We start from the raw sequence: 23,610 nt of genomic DNA on the forward strand, positions 1-23,610 counted from the left end.
ACGCCAGTTCTCATTATCGAATCTGTGTTTCAGCCACGACGGTCGCTAACAGGAGTGATAAATCAATCATATAATGGATAATATTGTATTATTATCATCATTATAGTGCTTCTAACTTTGCAGCAACAGTTTAGGGAAGGCCCTTAAACATTCAGACATGACTGTGCCCCCTGGTGCGCGCCGTACAAGCTCTGTAAATATAAAGACGTGAACAAAAACTCAGTTTAACAATCCAGATACTCCCTGATCTCAGCCCCACTCAACAGCTCTGGGACGAACCGGAACACAGACTAAACATCAGTGCCTGACCATACAATGATCAGGCACAAATTCCCACACACAGACACACTTTAAGTCCCATTTTAGCTGAATAGATCACACAGACATTGCTCTATTTCAATACATAATCAGGCGTCCAAATACTTTTGACTGTGTAGTGTGTGTGTATAACGAATAAGTTCAGTCACAGAATAGCAATATAGTATAGATTATAGCTGTACAGTAAGATATATACCTTTAATATACATTTACGTCTATAATGTGCGAGTGTGTCTGTGCTGCAGAGGTGCATCGTTTCCATGATGGATGTAGCGTGTAGGGCGTCGTGTTAAAACATTCAGATTTCAGATTGAGTTTCGTTCTCTCTCTTAAACAGCGTTCTGTTTGTTTCTCAGCTTCTACAGATGGTATAAAATCAATAAGAGCTGGTTTTAAGTTTCTGAGGTTGTTTAGATTGTTTAGGGTTTAAAATAGAGGAGAAAAACCTCGGAGTGAGACGAGTGAGACGGAGAAAAACACACGATTGGGTGTCTGGAGCCATTAGAACAAGAAGCATTTCTGCTCCACTGAGCAATTCATTCTCCACGTGTCACATTGAATTTCTTCCATTATAAAGCACTGCGGTGTTTCTGCTCTACACACTGATGGGCTGAAATATCACCTCTCTCTCTCTCTCTCTCTCTCTCTTTCTCGCTCGCTCTCTCTTATCTATCTTCATTCACTCTCCTTAGTTCTCTCTCTCTCTCCGACTGCAGACCAGCAGCTTTTTTAGCCTTTTACTGGATCTGATTTGATAATGTCCATGTTATTCTGAACAGATTAATGAGGGTCGATCGTTAGAATCTGGTTAATAGTTGCACCACAATGGACGTCAATTCCACATCGATTCAACCTAGAACGATCAGAATGTGGTTGCTCCTGTACACTAGGTGGCGCCACAGTGGATTGTTCATTTGCATGTTTAATTTGCAAAACAAAGAAAGCTGCTGTAGAGCTGAACAGCTTTAGTTTTAATTCTTCATCTTAACGGTCTGCGTCCTGCTTTGCTTGTGGTCTTGTTGCAACGTCAAAAGCTAAAATTATAAAGTGCCCCCTAGTGGCCAGGAGCATTTCAGGTGTTTTTTTTAAGTGCTGTATTCCTGGTGATATGTTTGCGTTTTCCTTAATGCTGTTGTGCTCAGTGTTTATTTGCTCTGTAAATGTTGTTGTGATGTGACTCAGCAGGCCACCGTACTCAACCATGACAGGTGGTTCTGCTACTAGTTGAAAATTCGGTCTCTGTGATGGTTAACCTACATGCTTTCAGTAAGTTCATAGTAGACAGTGGTACAGATTTGAAATACAACAGTATCGCTATGCTAGCATGAAACACGCACAGTGCACAGAAACACGCCCACGTGACCCCCACACAGGCCCTCCTCATCGTACCATCACTGACTGTGACCCCCAAACATGGTTGGCAGGTGCACAAGACAATACAGGGTGGAGGGGGGGACGAGGGGGCAAACAAAGAGGGGTAGAAACCAAAAGAGAGAGAGAGAGAGAGAGAGGAGCTGAGTTCTGCCTTCATCTTATTTATGTTCTTACCTCAGCAGTACTGGTGGAAATACTCATAACTCTGTCTGTGTGTGTGTGTGTGTGTGTGTGTGTGTGTGTGTGTGTGTGTCTGTGTGTGTGTGTGTGTGTCTGTGTGTGTATGTGTGTGTCAGTGTGTGTTTATGTGTGTGTGGTTGTGTGTGTGGTTGTGTGTGTGTGTGTGTGTGTGGTTGTGTGTGTGTGTGGTTGTGTGTGTGTGTGTGTGGTTGTGTGTGTGTTTGTGTGTGTGTGTGTGGTTGTGTGTGTGTGTGTGTGTGTGTGGTTGTGTGTGTGTGTGTGTGCTTGTGTGTGTGTGTGTGTGTGTGTGGTTGTGTGTGTGTGTATGTGTTTCTGTGTGTTTTGTCCCAGCGTCGCAGCTTATCAAGCAGTGATTGAACAACTGGTTTGGAGAGCGTCCAGACTTTTATGATTTTATGATGAGTGTGTAGTGCATGTCAGAAAGAAAGAGCAGCTGAAACGTTTACTCAGCGTCGGAGCTCTAAAGTAAACACGCGATCGTTGTGTAGAATTGACGAGGCGTCCTCAGTTCCTCCTCACTCGCTCGGCCTTTGTTTACAGTTTTCAGCTCTCAGGCCGAGTGAGCGAGCGTTATCTGATGGGATTTCCAAAACTTAGATCCGCTGGGTTACAAGCACCTACAGATCCTTCCTCCGTCCACAGAGCGGCTCCACAACAAAAACACCAACCACGACCGAGTGGAAGGACGGACCGACGCCGCGAGCTTTTTATTTTTTAATTTAAATAAATAAATAATAATAATAATAATAATAATAATAAATAATTAATAATAATAATAATAATTAATAATAATTAATAATAATTAATAATAATTAATAATAATTAATAATAATTAATAATAATAATAAATAAGTGATAATACTAATAAACAATAATAATAAATATAATAGTAATAATAATCATCATCATCATAATGATAATAATTAATAATAATAATTGTAATAAAATTTATAATAATTATACTAAACCATTTAGAATTTAAAATTGGCTTCATTTAGAAATCACACACCCACACTTGATCCCTGCAGCCCTGTCATATCCTACATTTGGTCCTGTACGAGGTTCTGTGTCATGACTGGTCCCACTGGATCTCTCAGCCACACCGTGTGTCTCTGTTTACCCAGTGATCTAGTTACCTGTTCACCAGGCGTTACAGTGAGGACTAGTGAGTATAAAACACAGCTCAGACTAAACTTCAGAAAAAATCTGGAAACCTCGGTGTTTAACTAGAGCTGAAGCCTCTACATGTTACAGGTCTACATACAGAACCCGTTTACATCACTGGTGCTCGTAGCCCTGTCGAAATGTTTACGTTTGTGATTCTGGAGATAATAAGAGACAGAGGATCATATAAAGACAGAGACGGGATGAACGAGGGTCGTGCGGTGATGAAATATGTCGTTACACTGAGAATAAAGAACACATCGAGCCATATAATGTAATTACGCCGCGTGTTTCACAGCATGCCAATCACGGCCATATCTGTGCATCGCTTAGCGTGCTGCTGAAAGATCGCGCTCGGCTCCAAAGGGCCCGCGCTAATTAGTATGAATGAGGAGCATTAAAATGACTGATGCTGTGGAAAACAGCTCTTAATTGAGAGTAATATAATGCAGTAGTGCACAGATTCATCAGAGCTCAGCGCTAATTACTCTGCAGACTGACGCTGCCGCCGAGTTCAGGTGTAAAAACGATTCCTCCACAATCAGGTGCGCGGATAAATGAACGAGCCAAACAAAGTGAACAGACGAAAGACTAAACGAGGACCTTTTTTAATGGATTTATTTATTTGTATAATTTTGATATTTTTAATTTTACATTTAAATGTATTTATTTATTGTTTAAATTTATTTTCAAATTTTTTAAATGTAGTTTTTTTATTTATTAGTTTGTTTATTTATTTAAATTTTTTTTGCAATTTGTTTTTCTTTTATTAAATGTATTTATTTATTTTAAAATGTAATTATTTATTTTTTATTTATTATTAATTGTTTATTTATTTTAATTTTTTTTAATTTTTTTTTTTTATTGTGATGTTTTACATTTAAATGTAATTATTTATTGTTTCAATTCATTTTTTTAATTTTTAAAATGTAAGGTTTTTTTATTTCATTTATTTATTTTTAAATTAATTAAATCATTTTATTTTTTATTTTTACATTTAAATGTATTTATTTATTGTTCAAATTCAAAAAATTTTTTTTTTTTACATTTATTCATTCATTTATTATTGATTTTTCAATTTATTTATTTACCCTCTTTTTGAACCCAGTATAGTCTGGGCACGACTATACTGGGTTCAAAAGGAGGGTAAATAAATAAATTGAAGCTTATCCCTTACTCTGTAGCTGATTGGGTGTCTGTGTGGGTGCCCGGCCGGCTGATAGCAGAGCTGAGATTGGAGCTGCAGATCTCAGGATTGATCTCCGCTTGTTCAGTGGAAGGTTTATGATCGTGATCGTGTAACGTTTAACCGCTGTGCTGACTCTGTTTTGTACCGACTCGTACAAACATGGAGCTTTTATGTACGTGATGAATAATTTACTGTGTCCCGCATGAACTCGTGTGTTCGGGGGGGGGGCTGGGGGGGGGATAGTGAATGCGTGGGTGTAAGTGCAGGGGTGCGAGTGTTTATATGATATATACACTGATATATAATCTAACGTTATCTAAATGTTTGTGTGTGAGGTGAAACGGATGCTGTAACAGGGTGGTGGATTCTCACAACACAACATTAAATACATGGACGGGGTGTTTAGGTTCTATCTGCTGCAGCGAGAGAGAGAGTGTGAGAGAGAGAGAGTGTGTGTGTGAGAGAGTTAGAGAGAGAGAGAGAGCGTGTGTAATGGCTCTACAGAAACATCATTATTTGCAGGAGAACTGCCCCTGTAGAGCAGAGTACTTTTGTTTCTGTTAGATGAAATAAAATGACGTTTCTGATGCGTGTAAACGAGCGTGAGGTAAATTTTACTCTCCGTCTGACGGATCTGAATGCTGGGATTTCTGCACCTGTTCATTTACTGTGCCTGAATGAATAAACACGCACTTCTTTATGCAAAACACTTGGGTTCAAACATTCATGGACGTTCAGGTGGCAACAGCAGTGTGTAACGTTAGGAGTTGGGCTCTTCTGCACCGCCCAGTTTGGCTGGCAGACGGGGCACGGAGACACTCTTTATGATTCATCATTTCTCATTCTCATTTCTCATTCATCGTCTATCACACTAGTCCACCACCCTTCTTTAACCCCAGGTATCAGTGGTGCCCTGGTCTGGTCGGTTACCCTACAGAAACAGTTTGGCATGTCTAAACTCATAAAATATTGTATTTATAGGTTATCTGTGTATGGGAATTTGTGCCTGTTCAGTCAAAATATATGTTTTTTATTTATTTCTATTTTTTTCTTTTAATTTACATTACATTTAAATGTATTTGTTTATTGTTTAAATTCATTTTAAAAAATATTTTTACAATTTATTTATTTAGTAAATTTATTTTATTTTCACATTTAAATGTATTTATTTATTGTTTATTTTTTTAGAATTTTTTTATTTATTTATTTATTACATTTATTTACTGATTTTTAAAAGTATTTATTTATTTACCCTTTTTTTTTTTTGCACCTAATCCAGTCATGACCGGTTGGAGCTTATCTGTCTTTCTCTCTTCGCTGCTTCCCAACACAGCCGATCGGGTGTCTGTGTGGGTGCCCGGCTGGCTGATAGCTTCATAGAGCTTCTCGTGCTGGAACAGAAATACAGTTGGGGAATTGGATATGACTAGATTAAGAGATAAATGTTGTTTTGTTGTTGTTTAGGGTTTGATTTCTGACCCATTCTCTTTACGCCGCTGATAAATTTCGTGATCCTCTCTGTGATGGAGAGATCACATGACCCACGAGGTGTATAAATAAAGATGATCAGGTTAATAATGATTTAGAATGTATGATTCTTTTATTCCTGCGTGTAATTACAGCCGGCCGCTGCTCTGATTGAACCTGGACCCTGGCCAGGCCGTGATGGTTTGTGTTAGGTAACCGAACGGTGCCGGTGTTGCTCGGTGGAGAGGAAATGACACGTTGTGTGTGTGTGTGTGTGTGTGTACAGCATAATTCAGTCCAGCTCCAACACAAAACCCTCTGAGAGGAAATTAATTCAGCACAGCCGCCCTCCTCCTCCTCCACTACCACCCCCCCGCACCCCCAACAATATGAGTGAAATAAATAACCCCCCTGAATCAGAGCAACTCATTTGTTCAACAGCGACATGAATTTCATAACCAAACTCATCAAATACAGAGACACAGCACGGACTATTAACCCCAGAATGAATATTTCTAGCTCTGATTTGTGCTCGTGTGGGTCTGTGTGTGTGTCTACACAAAATACATTTATTTACTTTAATAAAATAAAATAAAAAAATAAAAACCACAGTGTCCTCAGCTGAAGCATCCGTCCCTTATTCAGTACCTGGTGGAGTCACAAATTTGTTTATTTGTTTAAAAATATGTTTTTATTTTTTTTGTTTATTTTAATATGAATACATGTTTATTGTTTAAATGTATTTATTTGTTTATTTGTTTATTTAATATTTACATTTTTATTTAAATTAAATTTAAATTTTTATTTATTAAAATATTTTTTATTTCTTTATTTTTCAATTTTTTTAATTAATGTATTTATTCTTAAACAGAATGATTAATTTATTTTCTAAATTGTTTATATATTGTTTAAATGTATTTATTTATTTAACATTTATTTTTTATTAATTTATTTTTTGTTAATGTATTTTTTATTAATCCACTTGGATTTAATTCTTCTCTTTCGTCTTTGTTTTAACGTGTTAAAGCGTGGTGACTTTGGCTTGGTTTCTTGCTATATAACTTGCCTCCCAGAGTGGACTTTTTTCTCTCATTTACCCCCTTGTTTGGCCAATTTAGTCATTTCCAATTCCCCATTGCTCTCGTGTCCGCTGCTGCAGGTACGTTGCCGACAGAGTAAAGCCAACATTTATAAATCCTCCTTAACAGATAACCTAAACACGTATAGAGGAACAGTCCAGACCTTCTGGATTCCTTTACTACCAGGCTTCACAATTTACTGTTGGAGCTGTCGATCCAATACTGCACCTAATACTGCACATTATACTGCACATCATATTGCATCTAACTCTGCACCTAATACTGCATCTAATACTGCATGTTATACTGCATTTAATACTGCACATCATATTGCATCTAATACTGCATCTACTACTGCATATTATACTGCACCTATTACTACTGCTCATAATACTGCACCTAATACTGCACATAAAACTGCACCTAATACTATTGCATATTATACTACTGTACTTATTACTGCATTTTATACTGACATTATACTGCACCTAATACTACTGCACATAAACTGCATATTATACTGCAGAGTGCTGCAGATTTGCATGCAGGTTTTGCATTAGATAAAATCCTGTCACACATGAATACACTGATTAAAATGGGCGTCCCAATACTTTTGTTCATGTAGTGTAGGGAGAGGAGAGGGGCGGGGTCTGTTACTGATGTGGGAATATATAATATATAAAACATATATAATACAGTATATAAACATAGTTACAGATATACATGTAGAGATGTAAGAGTAACAGTACAAGTAGTGAAAACAATATAAACAAGTGACAGTAATGATACTGAATGTAAACAGTACTAAGAATAAATGTGTGTGTGTGTGTGTGTGTGTGTGTTATATGCCACATGGGCGTGGCTATCACATAGTGGGCGTGTCTCTGGCGGGGCGGGGCGTGGCCTCGGCTGAGCGCACGCTTCTGTTGTTCATTGCGCTTAAACACAGCTTGATGCGGACTGATGTTAACCAGGATTATCGACCATCCCGAACCCCAGCGGTCTAATTAATCCTGATCTTCTCCTCCTCTCCTCTTTCCCCTGTGTGTGCTGATGGATAGTCCGATCACAGAGAAGGAATCCGATCTGGTGTGTGGTGAGCTTTAATTCGGTGCACAATAGACGGACTTCGGGAGGCTGTTCGGCGGCTCGGTTTCTCCGGAGCGCACCTCCGCTGTCCCGCGCTCTTCTTGGACATTACCGCGTCCCTCCCGGAGCCACGGAGCTGGATTACTAGCTGGAACTTCTTCTGTAGTAATCGCACTCGTTTTTTTTTGCTTTGTTTCTCCTCCTGTGTGGATTGTAAAAGAAGAAGAGGAGGCGCAAACAAAGTGCTCGCTGTGCGTCTGTTCGGGGGGAGAACATGGATGTAAGATTTTATCCGTCCTCCGGCGGGACGACGATTCCTGGAGAGAGTCAGAACCTGGATTTCTCCCACTGCTCTGGCTATTATAATTACAACAAGGTAATTTATTTATTTATTCATTCACTATTCATCTATTCATCCTTGTGCAGCAGCGGGACTGGATTAAGTTTGAGTGATTGATGGTCCGAGGTGCGCAAATTGCGCGTAAACGGTAATAAATGCATTTAAAATACACTCTGCATGCAAAATGCATCTTGTTTTAATGCACTTGCATACGAAAATAAAAGTATTTTTTAATTTTTGCATCAGTGAGAACAGAGTTAGTGAATACTGGGATCAGAAATGCTAATTAGTAATAATATTAATAATAATCCTAATAATAATGCGCTTGCTTTAAGATGAGTTTGGTATGAATACTTTATGATTCTTGTATTTGTTTGTATAAAATATAGAAGTATATAAGTATAGAACACACTTCCTCTACAAAGAGCAGATGTTTTTCCTACAGTGCTCCAAGGTTGCCAGGTCTGTGATTTCCCCCCGCATAAACAAACTGCAGCCACTTGTTGCTTTATTTTAATTTATTTATTAATTGATTTATTTATTTATTGTGAGCTGGTTAGAAGTTGTGTGTTTGTGTGTCTGTTTTGTCTGTTTCCTGTAGTTATGCTTCATGTTAAAGGATTGGTTTGTTGTTTTGTCAAGCCTGTGATTATAGAAGTGTGTTATTATAATCCAGGCTAATTTTAGGACCTTGATGGAAGAGTTGTTCCTAAGAACAGCATTGTAGTTTTACTCCATGGTTTGTTTACTCTGTTTTTATGCAGGTTAAAACAGGAAGTATACTTAAACAAGAATCCTACATTAACCAAGAGTAGAAGTGTACACAAATGGAAGACATCATCACTTTATCACAATACATGATTAAATACACTCAGTCCTCATTGTTTAAAACTTTATTCATTTATTCGCTGATCTTTATTTATTGATGCACTGTAAACAAACCAACAGAGGACAAACTTACATAAACATATCACTCATATCCAAGCTTTTATTTATTTAATATCCCCCCCCCCTTATAATCTGGTGCTTTGGGTGTCGAGTTGAAGCTGCCAGCTGAAACACACTAAACCCATAATTAAAAGTGTCACGTCGGATTAAAGCTCGATCAGTCATTCAGAAGAGCATTACCCAGCATTACCCCAGTTGTTAAGTGAGACTCTCAAACAAAAGCCGGCAAACAATGAGCGGATTGTGCTACGCCGGCCGCCGCTGCTACTGCTGCTACCGCCGCTCTTCCACACTGCCGTCCATATGATTGGAATGTTTTGCTTAGCAGCTCTCGTGTGATTTGGGGCTCTTTACTGTGAGGATTTCTCTCAGCCAGGGACCGAATTCCCATAGTCCTACTCACTTCTTCACAGTGTGGGATGTATTACATTTACATTTTCAGCATTTAGCAGACGCTTTTATCCAAAGCGACTTACACAATGAGCTGAACACGATGAGCAATTGAGGGTTAAGGGCCTTGCTCAGGGACCCAACAGTGGTAACTTGGTGGTGGCGGGGCTTGAACCGGCAACCTTCTGCTTACTAGTCCAGTACCTTAACCACTGAGCTATCACTGGCCCTAGCACTTAAGCACTTAAGAGTGGACAGTGGTAGCTCAGTGGTTAAGATGCTGGACTAGTTATCAGAAGGTCGCAGGTTCAAAACCCCACCACTCACTTTCAAGTTGCCACTGTTGGGCCCCTGAGCAAGGCCCTTAACCCTCACTTGCTCAGACTGTATTTAGATATAATTGTAAGTCACTTTGGATAAAAGCGTCCACTATACGTAAACGTCGAGTGTGTCTGTGTGTTATTCCTGCTTATAACACTTGAATTCAATGAATCTGATTGATTTAATGATTAATATTGATTAGTGTTCAGCTCTGACATCGTGTTTGGGCTCTTGAAGACCTCCAGACCATCTTTAAAAGATAAAAAATGATCGATCAGCTCAATATCTGACTTACTTTTTAATTATTTTACCATAAGCGGACGACGTCATGACAGACTTGTATAAACACTTCTGCATGGAGGAGGTTCAGTTTTACTAACGTATTTGCACATTTGTTCACGTAACCATTAAATTGAGGCTCTAAAAATAACATTTCAGCTGAAATTGAATCATAATAATAATTAAACTCTTGATTTGACGGCGTGACAGCACAGCAATAACACACATTCATATTTAAATACATGATAAATACATTTCACACCTCACAGACACAGATCTCTCCTGATTCCTTGAATCTTTTAACAATATCATGTACTGTAGATGGTGAAAGATAGAAATTATTTCAAGTATGGCAATTAGAAATGTTGTTTTTACCAAGTTTGGAACACAGTGGTGAGAAATGACCCACCTTGGTTGCAAAGAATATTTGATGGGTCCTTTATCACTGTAACGTCAATATTATAGAAATATTTCTATAATATGTTAAAATGTTAACAATAGAAGTTAAAACTTAGTCTAAGATTAAAAGTCATTTCTTTGGCAGCCGCTCAGGTGGTACAGTGGTAAAAACACACGCTGGAACCAGAGCTGGACCTGGAATACATCGAAAATGCATAAACAAAATTTTAACTTACTAATTTTAACTTACTTTAATTTACTTTGTGAGTAATTAAAGGTTCAAGAGAAACGTCCCAATTTTTCTTGAAACGTGAGCTGGCTGGACCTCGATTACACATGAATTTTAGTCCACTAAAAGCCCTAAAATTAGTTTTAAACACCTAGCACCACTTCCATCAGACCACGTGGATTTGGCTCTGTTCCCATCAGCGTTTGAATTCCCAGTAGTTGTGTTAGTGAAGGACTAATACACTTCCGCCTCACTGTCTAAACATGCAAAACAAGCAAAAACAAAAAACTAAAATAAATAAATGTGTAATAATAAAGTGTGTTTAACAGCAGGAACTGAGTTTTAATCTCAGTAAATATTAATATTAAATATAATAAAACAACAAACCCTGATTCTCAGTTCAAGCTTTAACACAGTTTAAGTGAATAATGAATAAAACGTGATAATTATCTAATTATATTTACGTCCATGGTTAGATTGATTCTGCAGGACTTGGACGTCCTTATATTTATATAAAACATGATTTTATATGAGATTAAACCTGTGATCTGACACTCATGTGATCATAATGCTGTTCAGTAGGTCAGTAACTGTGTGCAGCTCATTTATTTAACACCAGCAGGTTAAAACTCATCTAACAGAATTAAACTATTAAATCTATTTATTTTTCGAGGATCCCAAACAATCAGTACAGAATCCCACCAGAACCCTCGGGTCAGCTCTACCGTATCATTACAGACATCGCACAAGACATAATAACGTCCCTTTTTACTCTAAACGCCGTAATAAGATGTTTTAGTGCCGCACGATTCCAGAAATGTGAAGAATATGAAAGCGCCGGTGCTGCGGCTCCATGTGCTTTCAGTTAAATCTGATGTGTAGGTCAGGAGAACTTCATGTGAGGGTTCTGACTGACTGAAGAGTCGTTTCTACAGTCACAGACACAAAGACTTTTATTCTAATCACACATTCTGTTATTTATACAAAAAACACGTTTCCAGAAAAGTTGGGACGCTTAGTAAAAAGCAGTAATAAGAAGAATGTGTGATGTGCTTCATTCTGTTCAGTCTTTATTTAATTCCAATCTTTCACTGATCTGGTCTGATGAAGCCCTGAATGATGAAGCTCTGGATTAATGAAGCTCTGGATGAAGCTCTGGAATGGTGAAGCTCTGGATGATGAAGCCCTGGACTGATGAAGCTCTTTACTGATGAAGTTCTGGATAATGAAGCTCTGGATTAATGAAGCTCTGGATGAAGCTCTGGAATGGTGAAGCACTGGATGATGAAGCTCTGGACTGATGAAGCCCTGGACTGATGAAGCTCTTTACTGATGAAGTTCTGGATAATGAAGCTCTGGATTAATGAAGCTCTGGATGAAGCTCTGGAATGGTGAAGCTCTGGATTATGAAGCTCTGGACTGATGTATTGAACTAACTAATATTGAACTAATGAAGCTCTAGATGATGAAGCTCTGAATGATAAAGCTCTGGACGATAGAACTCTGAACTAATTAAGCTCTGAACTAATGAAGCTCTGGATGATCAAGCCCTGGACTGATGAAGCTCTGGACTAATGAAGCTCTAGACTGATGAAGCTCTAGACTGATGAAGCTCTAGACTAATCAAGCTCTGGATGATAAAGCTCTAGACTAATCAAGCTCTGGATGATGAAGCTCTGGACTGATGTTCTGAACGAATAAAGTTTTGTACTGATGACGCGCTGGACTATTGAAGCTCTAGACTGATGAAGCTTTGGGCTAATGAAGCTCTGGATGATGAAGCCCTGGACTAATGAAGCTCTGGACTGATGTATTGAACCAATGAAGCTCTGGACTGATGAAGTTCTGGATGATGAAGCTCTGGACTAATAAAGCTCTGAATGATTAAGCTGTAGATGATGAAGCTGTAGATGATGAAGCTCTGGACTGATGAAGTTCTGGATGATGAAGCTCTGGACTAATAAAGCTCTAAATGATGAAGCTGTAGATGATGAAGCTCTGGACTAATAAAGCTCTGAATGATTAAGCTGTAGATGATGAAGCTCTGGATGATGAAGCTCTGGACTGATGAAGTTCTGGATGATGAAGCTCTGAATGATTAAGCTGTAGATGATGAAGCTGTAGATGATGAAGCTCTGGACTGATGAAGTTCTGGATGATGAAGCTCTGGACTAATAAAGCTCTAAATGATGAAGCTGTAGATGATGAAGCTCTGGACAGATCTGAACTAATAAAGTTTTGTACTGATGAAGCGCTGGACTATTGAAGCTCTAGACTGATGAAGCTCTGGACTAATGAAGCTCTGGATGATGAAGCCCTGGACTAATGAAGCTCTGGACTGATGTATTTAACCAATGAAGCTCTGGACTGATGAAGTTCTGGATGATGAAGCTCTGGACTAATAAAGCTCTAAATGATGAAGCTGTAGATGATGAAGCTCTGGACAGATCTGAACTAATAAAGTTTTGTACTGATGAAGCGCTGGACTATTGAAGCTCTAGACTGATGAAGCTCTGGACTAATGAAGCTCTGGATGATGAAGCCCTGGACTAATGAAGCTCTGGACTGATGTATTTAACCAATGAAGCTCTGGACTGATGAAGCTCTGGATGATGAAGCTCTGGACTAATAAAGCTCTGGATAATAAAGCTCTGAATGATGAAGCTGTAGATGATGAAGCTGTGGACGATGCTGGACTTCTGGATGGGAAAACTGAAGCTGGAGATGAAAGAGCTGAGGAAACGTTTTTAGGTCTTTTGTGAAATGAGCTCAGACATTAAAAACAGAAACTGGTTTGTTGGAATGTGGTGATTAGAAAGGAACTGGAACCACAGATTTTTTTTTTTATATTAGGGGATGGGGGTTAGGTTTGGGGGGGGGGGGGGGGGGGGGGGTGCAAATTCCTAAAAAAGTCCTAAATCTACACACACTGTAACACACACTACATGGACAAAAGTATGTGGACGCCCCTTCTAATGACTGGATTCATGTGTTTTAGCCACATTAGAATTTGCCGCTTGTTCTTGTTGATATTTTGATGTTATTAACAGCGTACATTAAAGCCGTTTATGATTAAAACTCCAGCAGGAAGCATGTTAGCATGTGTAAAAGGTGTTAGCATGTGTAATCCGGTGCGTGTTCGTGCCGAGCGTTTGGTTAGCGCTCCGGGGCTGTTAGCGGTTCTCTCTGTTAGCGTTCTGCGCTACTGTAAAATGTTCAGCGTTCAGCACGGATTAGGTTGTTCTGCGGGACTGGGTCTGACAGCCGGCTCCTGATTGGTGGATTCTCTGGATCTGGAGCGTACAGTTCAGACAGGATGCACATGTGGTAGCAGTCAGGGGGAATTTAGGAGAATTATGGGCCTCATTTCTGAGGGACTCAGACCAACACGCGTCCACAGTGTTCAGCGCACTGCTGCTGCTGCTGTCGTGAACAGTTTGATTGGTTGGAGGATGTCAGCGTATAATGTATATTATTATTATACTTTATTTACATGAAGCGTTGGCTACTACAGATGGAAACGTAGTCATCCTTGAGGATCCCACTCCCATCAGGGTAGAAATGTTCCATCATAATAAACTGGGCAGATCCTCAGAGCTCGAGGGTTTATGTGCTGTTTGTTTGAGTACCTCACACCAACCAGCTAAACCGACCCTAGTACCCTAGTAGCCTAATACACTCGTGTCCTAATGCTGTATTACCCTAATACCCTAACATTCTGGTATCCTAATACCATAGTATTCTAGGAGCCTTATACACTTGTGTCCTAATACTATAGTACCTTATTAGTCTAGTATCCCTATAATCTAATACCCTAGTACCCTGGTATCCTAATACCATAGTAGGCTAATACCTAAGTGTGCTAGTACCCTAATTCCTAAGTATTCTAAAACACTAATACTCTAGTATTCTAGTAGCCTAATACACTTGTGTCCAAACACCATAGTATCCTAATACCATAGATCACTAATACCCTAGGATCCTAGTACTCTAACATTCTGGTATACTAATATCCTAGTACCATAGTATTTTAGTAGCCTAATACACTTCTGTCCTAATTCTGTACTACCTTAATACCTTAGTATCCTAATACCCTAAAACCCTAGCACTTTTGTATCCAAATACCATTGTACCATAAAACCCTAGTATTCTAGTACCCTAACATCCTAGTATCCTAGTACCCCAATACCATAGTATCCTAATACATTTGTGCACTAATGCCATAGTACCCTAATACCCCAATACTCTAATATCCTAGTATTTTATTACTCTAATACACTTGTGTCCTAATATCATAGTACCCTAATATCCTAGTATCCTAATCCTCTGTACTGAGGGAGCTGATCAGGTAGGCAGCAGGTAGGGATCAGGGTGGGTCACTGTGTTTTGGGACAGACCCCAGAGTGTGTCCCAGTAAGACAGAGCGATGTAAATAATGATGCAGCGTTTTCCCTGCGCGTTACTTTTCTCCTCTCTCATTCTCTTTGTCTCGGGCCTTTCGGTTCTCTCTCCGACACTCACATCCCCCCCTACCACCCCCCTGCCGCCCCCCCGCCTCGGGGTCCGATGAAAAGCTTCATTCACTTATGCAAGAATGGTCGATTCTCTTTGTGCTGTTCTTTCGCCATGGCAACCTGGCTGGACTTTGTGTCAGGAAGTGTGTGTGCGCGGATCGAGAGAGCGGGTTTGGGTACTAACAGATGGCGAATGTGTACACACACCGGTGACAAATTGCCTCGGAAATTGCCTTTCGCTCTCTCTGGTTTCTCTCTCTCACTTTCATTTGGACCAAACCGTCCAAACAGAATCATAAACAGTCGAGTCGGTTCGGTTCGGTTCGGTTCGCAGCTCCGGGCTCCTTTCGGACGAGCGGGGTGCATGATGGGACGGCGCGGAGTTTATTAAGCTGATGTGAGAGGAGCTCGGAACAAAAGCCCGCTTGTGAGGTTCGGAGGCTCGAAACAAAAGGAGAAAGAGGAAATGAAGTGACAAGCATCAGAAAGGCTAAATTACAGAGAGCTGTTTACGTTAACAGATCCTCCCTACACACACACACACACACACACACACACTCGCGCATTGTTACTCCGGCACAAAGGCAAACAAAAACAGCCATTCAGATGTGCTCTGACCCCCGACACACACACACACACACACACACACACACACACACACCCTGAGGCTGCAGCACTTTGTATTGTGTGGTGTGTGTGTGTGTGTGTGTATAACAGCAGGCATGCAGGGGTTAACACAGCCTCCATTGCTCTTATATATGTATATACGGTGTGTATATACACAGCTGCTGTCTAACATGGTTCGAACCTCTATAAACAATCTACCACAAACAGCAACACCTACACCTGAACCTCAGAGCCCAACCGGAACGTGTAGCAATAGTTTTACTTCCTGCTATTTTTATTTGTAGGTTAGATTGTATATAGGGCTAGTAATCGAAAGGTCGCTGGTTCAAGCCCCACTATTACCAGGTTGCCACTGTTGGGTCCCTGAGCAAGGCCCTTAACTCTCAATTGCTTAGACTGTATACTGTCACAGTACTGTCAGTCGGTTAGGATAAAAAAGCGTCTCCTAATGTAGGAGTGGTAGCTCAGAGGTTAGGGTGCTGGACTAGTAATCAGAAGGTTTTTGGATCAAACCCCATGTCTGGTACTCTTGTGCCACTGATCAAGGGTGGGCGGGGTTTGATAATGTTGATTAACTTAATTCATTCATTGTCAGTTTTACCACCGTTTTATCCTGGTCAGGATCACAGTGGGTCTGAAACAGTGGGTGAAATGTACACACACACACTTGGAACAATTCCTAGTAGCTCCAGCTTCAGGAGTGTATGCTGTTTGTACTGTGGGAGGAAACCAGAGCACCCAGAGGAACCCCCCCCACCTCTGTAGCTCTGCCCACGTACTACGAGGTTTTTACCTTTCGCTTGTTTGCTACATCCAGCAGGTCTTTTATTAAAGAGGTTAATTATTCAGTCCGGTGTGTCCCGGGACGCCGCTGTACATACCTCACCTCCATCAGGGGCCCGATCGGGAATGAGCGGCGGTGTTTCCCGCGCCGCTACTCGTCACCGTTATTTATGGGATTCTAACGAGACTAATTAGTGCAGCGGAGTTTCTACGAGCTTCTAAAGAAAACAGAGTCGTCAATAATTACAGGATTATTAATCCAGAGAGCTGCTGCTGCTGCACCTCGTTATTTACCCCGTGTGTTACCTGAATCGGGACTCTGACGGTGTGCACTACACGATGAGATTCTCTCCTTGTTCTTTTGTCTGGCCGCTCGTTGCCGCGCCGTGTTGTGCCCTGCGTACCCACAATGCCTTGCAGCTCCTAATCGCTCAGCTCGGCCTGACAAAAACAGCAGGTGTGCAAACAGGAGTGAGAGGAGAGTAAATAAAGGCCTGGTTTACATGTGCAAACAGAGCAGGAGTGAAGCGGCACCGAGCAGCTCAGTTAATACTGATCCAACCTCCCAGCACTGAAGTTCTCCTGATCCATCCTCCCAGCACTGAAGTTCTCCTGATCCAACCTCCCAGCACTGAAGTTCTTCTGATCCAACCTCCCAGCACTGAAGTTCTCCTGATCCATCCTCCCAGCACTGAAGTTCTCCTGATCCAACCTCCCAGCACTGAAGTTCTCCTGATCCATCCTCCCAGCACTGAAGTTCTTCTGATCCAACCTCCCAGCACTGAAGTTCTCCTGATCCAACCTCCCAGCACTGAAGTTCTCCTGATCCAACCTCCCAGCACTGAAGTTCTCCTGATCCAACCTCCCAGCACTGAAGTTCTCCTGATCCAACCTCCCAGCACTGAAGTTCTCCTGATCCAACCTCCCAGCACTGATGTACTGTCAACTTTACACTGCATTATACCGTTACATTTACATTTTACAATTTACATTTGGGGGGTATTTTAGATAAACCTGTTTTTTGTATTTTGTGGTGTTGATTTGTATATTCGACCTGAATGTTGTGTTCAGGTTCTAATAAAGTTCTGTTAGAGACGCCGAGCAGCTGGTTCACATCTGGAGCTCGAGGAGAGGGCATGGACTCGAGGAGGAGGCGCGCGGCGGTGGGCACGCGTACCCGCCGGCTCTCTGGTTAAGTACCGTCTCGGGGTGGCATTTAGAACAGACGCGTCTGATCTTCTGCTGAAATGAAATGAAGTGTTACAGATTTTACGAGTGATTATGAGTGAGTCGAACCTGCTGGATTCATCCGGACGCTCAGATTTACCAGCGTCCACATTTCATTTGCAAACAAAACAACGCATTTACTGAGCACGGCTGCACTTCTGGGTAATTAATAGGACTCGTTTGTAGGACTTCTGACTCAAGACGTGATTAACGAGAAGCTCTGTGTACAGCTTCAAATCTGAACATTATTATTTAAACAATATAAAATACGCTAGCCCACAAACCCCCCCCCCCCCCCCCTCAAGAACCCCCCCCCCACACACACACACACACACCTACAGACCCCCACCTCCTATTTCCAGCCACCCTACAGTTCACAGTCTTTGGACACATGAGTGAAGGAAGCGGGCGGAGACAAATTCTGGATGGAGGGACTCGCTGCCCACCACAGCAGCTGGTCGCCTACATCTGGTGACCCGGGGTGACGTGGACATTCGGGCTGAATGGGCGTCCGCCCGCACACCCACCCACCGTCCCAAAACATGATGAGATCTGCAGCACCCGCCCACCGTCCCAAAACATGATGTCATGACATGAAAGAACTCAGATCTACATAATTACACATTTACATTCAAGCATTTATCAGATGCTTTTATTCTAAGTGACTTATAGTACAGTGACAGTATACAGTCTAAACAATTGAGGGCCCAACATAAGAAACCTGGCAGTGATGCAACTTGAACCAGCAACCTTCTGATTACTAGTCCAGTATCTTAACCACTAGGCTACAACTTGGATTGTTCTTCTTCTGATGATACTCATGTACAAGCCTGTAGTAATGTAGAGTGTCTGTGTGGGAAGTTGTGCCCGTTCAGGGTTAAGGACCTTGCTCAAGGGCCCAACAGTGACAACCTGGCAGTGATGTGACTTGAATCAGTGACCTTTTGATTACTAGTCCATTTCTTTAACCTCTAGGCTACAACATTCATTACCACGCAGAGTTAAGCACGGTTAGTAGGAGTTCATTAACAAATAAGAGAAGTTGCCCCATGTATGCGCTCATCACTGGCTCGTTGGCGAAGGTCATGATCCCGCAAGTGCTAAGAGCTAAGCGCTATATAAATCCGAGTGCTTTGCCATGGTGGCGGCCCGGGACCCTCGGGACCCTAATTAGAATTTAGAAGGATCCTGTTTTAAGTGTCAGATGATCAAGCTTTTTGCCCCGTGACTCCAGCGATGTGTTTCGTGACGTCAGGACGTTCTGTGTGTTTTCTTAAGTTGTTTATGAAGCAGTGTGGCGACGTTACCGTGCTATGAGAGGTTAAAACTGTTACTGGTGACCCAGCTCGTGTATTTCAGAATGACCCGGACGTGGTTACGTGAGCTGAATTGATTTTATGAATCTATTTATAAACGTTTTCATTTCTCGGGGTTATAAAAATAAACTGTGTGCTATAACCGTACATCACCAGAGCTGAATTATACGCTCAAATTTTAAAACCCAGAGTGGCCCTTGAGCCAACAAGTTTGCCCCCCCAACTTGTTTTTACCAGCAGGCATTCTTACAGGGGCGTGGCGTGTGATCAGAGCGGCGGAGACGAGAATGACTGACACTTGTGAGAGCGCTGGAGCTTTACGCTGCTGCAGACGTGCCACAGACGGGCACACGGGCCGCCCGTCTCGCCTGGCATTGAGATCTGCCATCTGGCCCTAATTATATCCTGAACATGCTTTGTTATTTGTGACGACTCTGATCTGATCTGACGGCATCCCGCACCTGTGCTGAGCACAGCGCCCCCCGGCTGCAGAGGAACCACAGACTCGGGGTTTGGTTTGAACCCAGAAAAGCGAAGCTGTGCTTGATCTTCAGGCTCTGATTTTCACACCCCATTGTGAGCTTACCGGACGTCCCGTTCCAAAGCCGTCGTCCTTGGTCCCACAAATTTGGAAGCATGGAATGTATTTAAATAAACTGATGTTAGAAAGTGTGAAGGTCGTCCACTATGGCCGGGACATGTCCTCTTATGACCTGTGATGGTGTTTATCCGGGTGATCTGTGGTGAGGTGGAGGCTGTATGTGAGACCGAAGCTCTTTATGCTCAGGAACATTCTTGATTAAAGTCTCTGTGCAGCGCCATCGATCAGCCAGCAGAGGGCGTAACTGCAGCTCCGCCGGAGGGGGTTACTCATAAGTGCTGCAGTTACGCCCTCTGCTGGCTGATCGATGGCGCTGCACAGAGACGAAGGATAACAGGGATCGTTGTGTGACTCTCCGTGCGCGATACGGCTCTCCGTAAGAACCACAGTGCAGGAGACAAGAAGCAATTGGTACTGCACACATGTCAAAGAGTCAGAAGTGGAGGTCAAATACCATCAGGGAATTGGGCATGAATTCCCACAGACGCTGTACGAAATCTTGTGGAAAGTCTTCCTAGTAGGGTGTGTTAAAAATGCATCGGCCTGTCGGGCACCCACACAGTCATGCTAGGGATTCCTCATTTCTGCTGCTGCAGTTGCGGCCTCTGCTGGCTGGTCGAGGTGCTGCACAGAGACGGTGAATAATGGACAGCAGTGCGTGACTCCTGCAGGTGAAAAGAAGCGGTAGAAGAGATACAGCTAGGGAATTGGATACGACTAAATTGGTATTTGGATTTTATTGAAATAGATTTTGTTATTAGAGTTTTATTGAATCCTGGTTGTTGTCTCTGTAAGTAAATGATAATCTAACGTGGTGCATCGATCCTAAATTAAAGCCCCTCGTCCCCGCGTTTATAATGTACACTAATTAGCTCCAGTCGCACCCCGCCCGACTCTTTGATCTCTTCATTTTTGGGCGAGTTTCTGGCCCTGGTTCCATGTTCAGCGGGCGCTACTGTCAGCAGCGCAGAGCTACACCGCCACAAATTGGAATGTGGCACAGGCCTGGGAGAGCAGCCAAGATTTAAATTAGACAATAACCTTTACCCCCTATTCTCTACACACACACACACACACTCACACTCACACTCACACTCACACACACACACACACTCACACACTCACACACACACACACACACTCACACACCCCTCCCCGAGCCTCGTGTGTGCAGCTGTACTCTCCTGTGTTTGTTTAATACACTGAACAGGCTGAATAATGGACTTGTGTAGCGTTCAGCTCACCGACGTTTGTGCTGCACAGATTTATGGACGTATTACACCTGGTTCTGCAGCGCCACCACCGCTGCCGCCGCCACCACCGCCACTCTGGGTTATTACACACACGCTACACGCGAACAGAGCGCCACAACGGTGTTTTAATGTTCTGATGTTCTAATGTGCTTCTTAGAACCTTGGTGCTGGTCAGAGAACCTGCCTGTAAACAGTAGTAAAAAGCAGCCGGAGCACGGAGATTACCTGCAGGAATTTGTGCTGCTGTTACAGATGTTTGTTTTGATCCAGAAAGCAAGAACAGATCTTCTCTCCAGCCTGACACGTCCACATCATCACTAGGGATGCAACGATGCACCACAAGACGGTTAAAAACATGTGACACGTGAATCAATACTCACTTTAAACAGCAAAGGGCGCTGGTGCTATTCACCTTGCCTGGTTGACGTCACTACAGGGTTGCCAGGTTCAGAATTTTCCAGCCAAATTCATATATGTGAGGATACTTTGTCATTTGAAATGTGCAGCATAATTTTTACCTACCTCAGAAATAAAAGAACATTCATTATTTAGATAAATAAAAGATAAGCACAAATACGGGGATTTATTATTATTATTTTTTTAAGAAATAATTAAAGGAAACTTCATTTTGTTTAAAAAAAAAACGTATAGTGAATGGCATCACATCATGGGTAGAGTGTATCATTACATCCCTACTCATCACGGTTCCTGCTGAACAACCGTCAGATCTCTGGTCCTGGTTCAGAACCAGTTTATGTTTAATGAGAATTAGATCCAGGAACTGGAACAGAACCGGTTCCACATGGGTCGAAAAGGGCCGTTCTGTAGAACCAGTGGGGGTTCTCGTTAATCTGAGGTGTTTAGAAGTGACTAAGTGGCCTCGCTGTTAGAAACGGGTCTGTTACACCAGAGCACCAGATGCAGGGGCAGCGGGTGCCAAGTCGGGGCATCACATTCAGCCTGGCACTGCTGCCCTCGGCGTGGGTCACGCTGTCGGATTAACCGAGTGGAACTGAGAGCTTAATTATTACAGTAGGATTATTTCATACTGAATTATATATAAAATATAATAATTAGTTTGTCTTTCTGCATGAAGGCCACTCGTGTGCAGTTCTGACCTCTGGGGTTGCCAGATATGTATAATTAGAGCTCCAGGAGGGTTCTGCATTTTACCACAAAGATAAACCTGCACTTTATTTATTTATTTTTAGTTTTTTTTTTGATTGGTCTCTCCCAGTTTCCACCTTCAACACCTCCACGTTGAACGAGGAGGGCTGCACACTAACTCTGAAGTGTGTCTGTGTATGGGAATTTGTGCCCGTTCAGTTTGTATTTGCACTGATTGATCGGTTGGTGTTCCGGTTCATCCCAGAGCTGTTGAGCGGGACTGAGCTCAGGACTCTGTGCAGGACACTGGAATTTCTTGCTTTGTGCACAGGGGCTCAGGGCCTTCCCTAAACTGTTGCTGCAAATGATTTATTTATTACACCTGTTAGTGACTGTTGTGGATGAAACACATGAACAGTCTCAAAGGAGGTGAAACGACTTTTGAATAGAACTGTCAACTACTGAATTCAGGTTTATATAAACATCAGCTCACATTCTCACTTTCTCTCTCTCTCTGGGTCTGTGTGAAACCTAGCTCTCTCTCTACACAGACTCATTTCCCATTACTCCCATTATGAGTTCAGATCTTATTAGAATCCACTCTACTGAGGAGCTGATCAGGTCTCTCCCTAGTTGAGTTTTGATGTTGAAAATGTGAGGAGGAGTGTGAGGAGGAGTGTGAGGAGGAGTGTGAGGAGTGTCATGAGTGTGAGGAGTGACTTTAAAGTGCTCTGTGCTCTCTCTGAGTTGAGGAGAGGTGTGATCGATTTCTCCTGCTGATCAAAACAACTCAACATTCACTGTGTGTGTGTGAGTGCGTGTACTGTATACTTGTGTGTAAAAGTTTGTGTGTATTAGTGTGTGTGTGTTTAAGTGTGTGTGTGTGTGTGTGTGTATATATGTGTGTGTGAGAGTATGTGTGTTTGTGTGTATGAGGGTGAGTATTAGTGTGTGTGTGTGTGTGTGTGTGTGTGTTAGGTCCAGCAGAACTGCTCTGTAAATAAAGGTACATATACACCCTTGTTTCTCTGTGAGCCCACATTTAGTGCTTGTTTACATTGCCAGCTAACCCCCCTAATCCCCCCCCCCCCCCCCCCCACCACAAAAAAAAAAAAGTACTACATGATAAATTTTAGTTACCCCCCTGACTTAGGGAGCGGGTGTACTGAAGCGGGCTCCAAGCACCAATTTAGAACCAAACTGCAGGAAATAACCGGTCGGTCACCACATGATCCACAAAGGTGCACGCCGAAAAGCGCCCGGTCGTTTTAGGAGAACCTTCAGCACCTGCTCCTGCACCCTCATGCGGTCAGAGACGGGCAGCGGTGCATCAGGTAGGGCGCAGGTAGCTCCAGATCTGGTATCGTACCCGTGTCGTCCTGTCGGGCAGCGTGC

At 42.1% G+C, this 23,610-nt stretch overlaps 1 protein-coding gene across 1 annotated transcript in view; it reads left to right on the plus strand.

Moving 5' to 3' along the window:
- Positions 1–7,753: 7,753 nt before the first annotated feature.
- The window catches only part of tox3 (TOX high mobility group box family member 3), a 44,040-nt gene continuing 28,183 nt past the window's right edge, over positions 7,754–23,610 (plus strand). Inside the window, exon 1 of the mRNA XM_062989615.1 lies at positions 7,754–8,257. Within this exon, the coding sequence (XP_062845685.1) occupies positions 8,156–8,257 (102 nt within the window). The 5' untranslated portion in view covers positions 7,754–8,155. The remainder of the gene's footprint in view (positions 8,258–23,610) is intronic.

The sequence above is a fragment of the Trichomycterus rosablanca genome, chromosome 27 (genome assembly GCF_030014385.1).
Source record: "Trichomycterus rosablanca isolate fTriRos1 chromosome 27, fTriRos1.hap1, whole genome shotgun sequence".
NCBI lineage: Eukaryota > Metazoa > Chordata > Actinopteri > Siluriformes > Trichomycteridae > Trichomycterus > Trichomycterus rosablanca.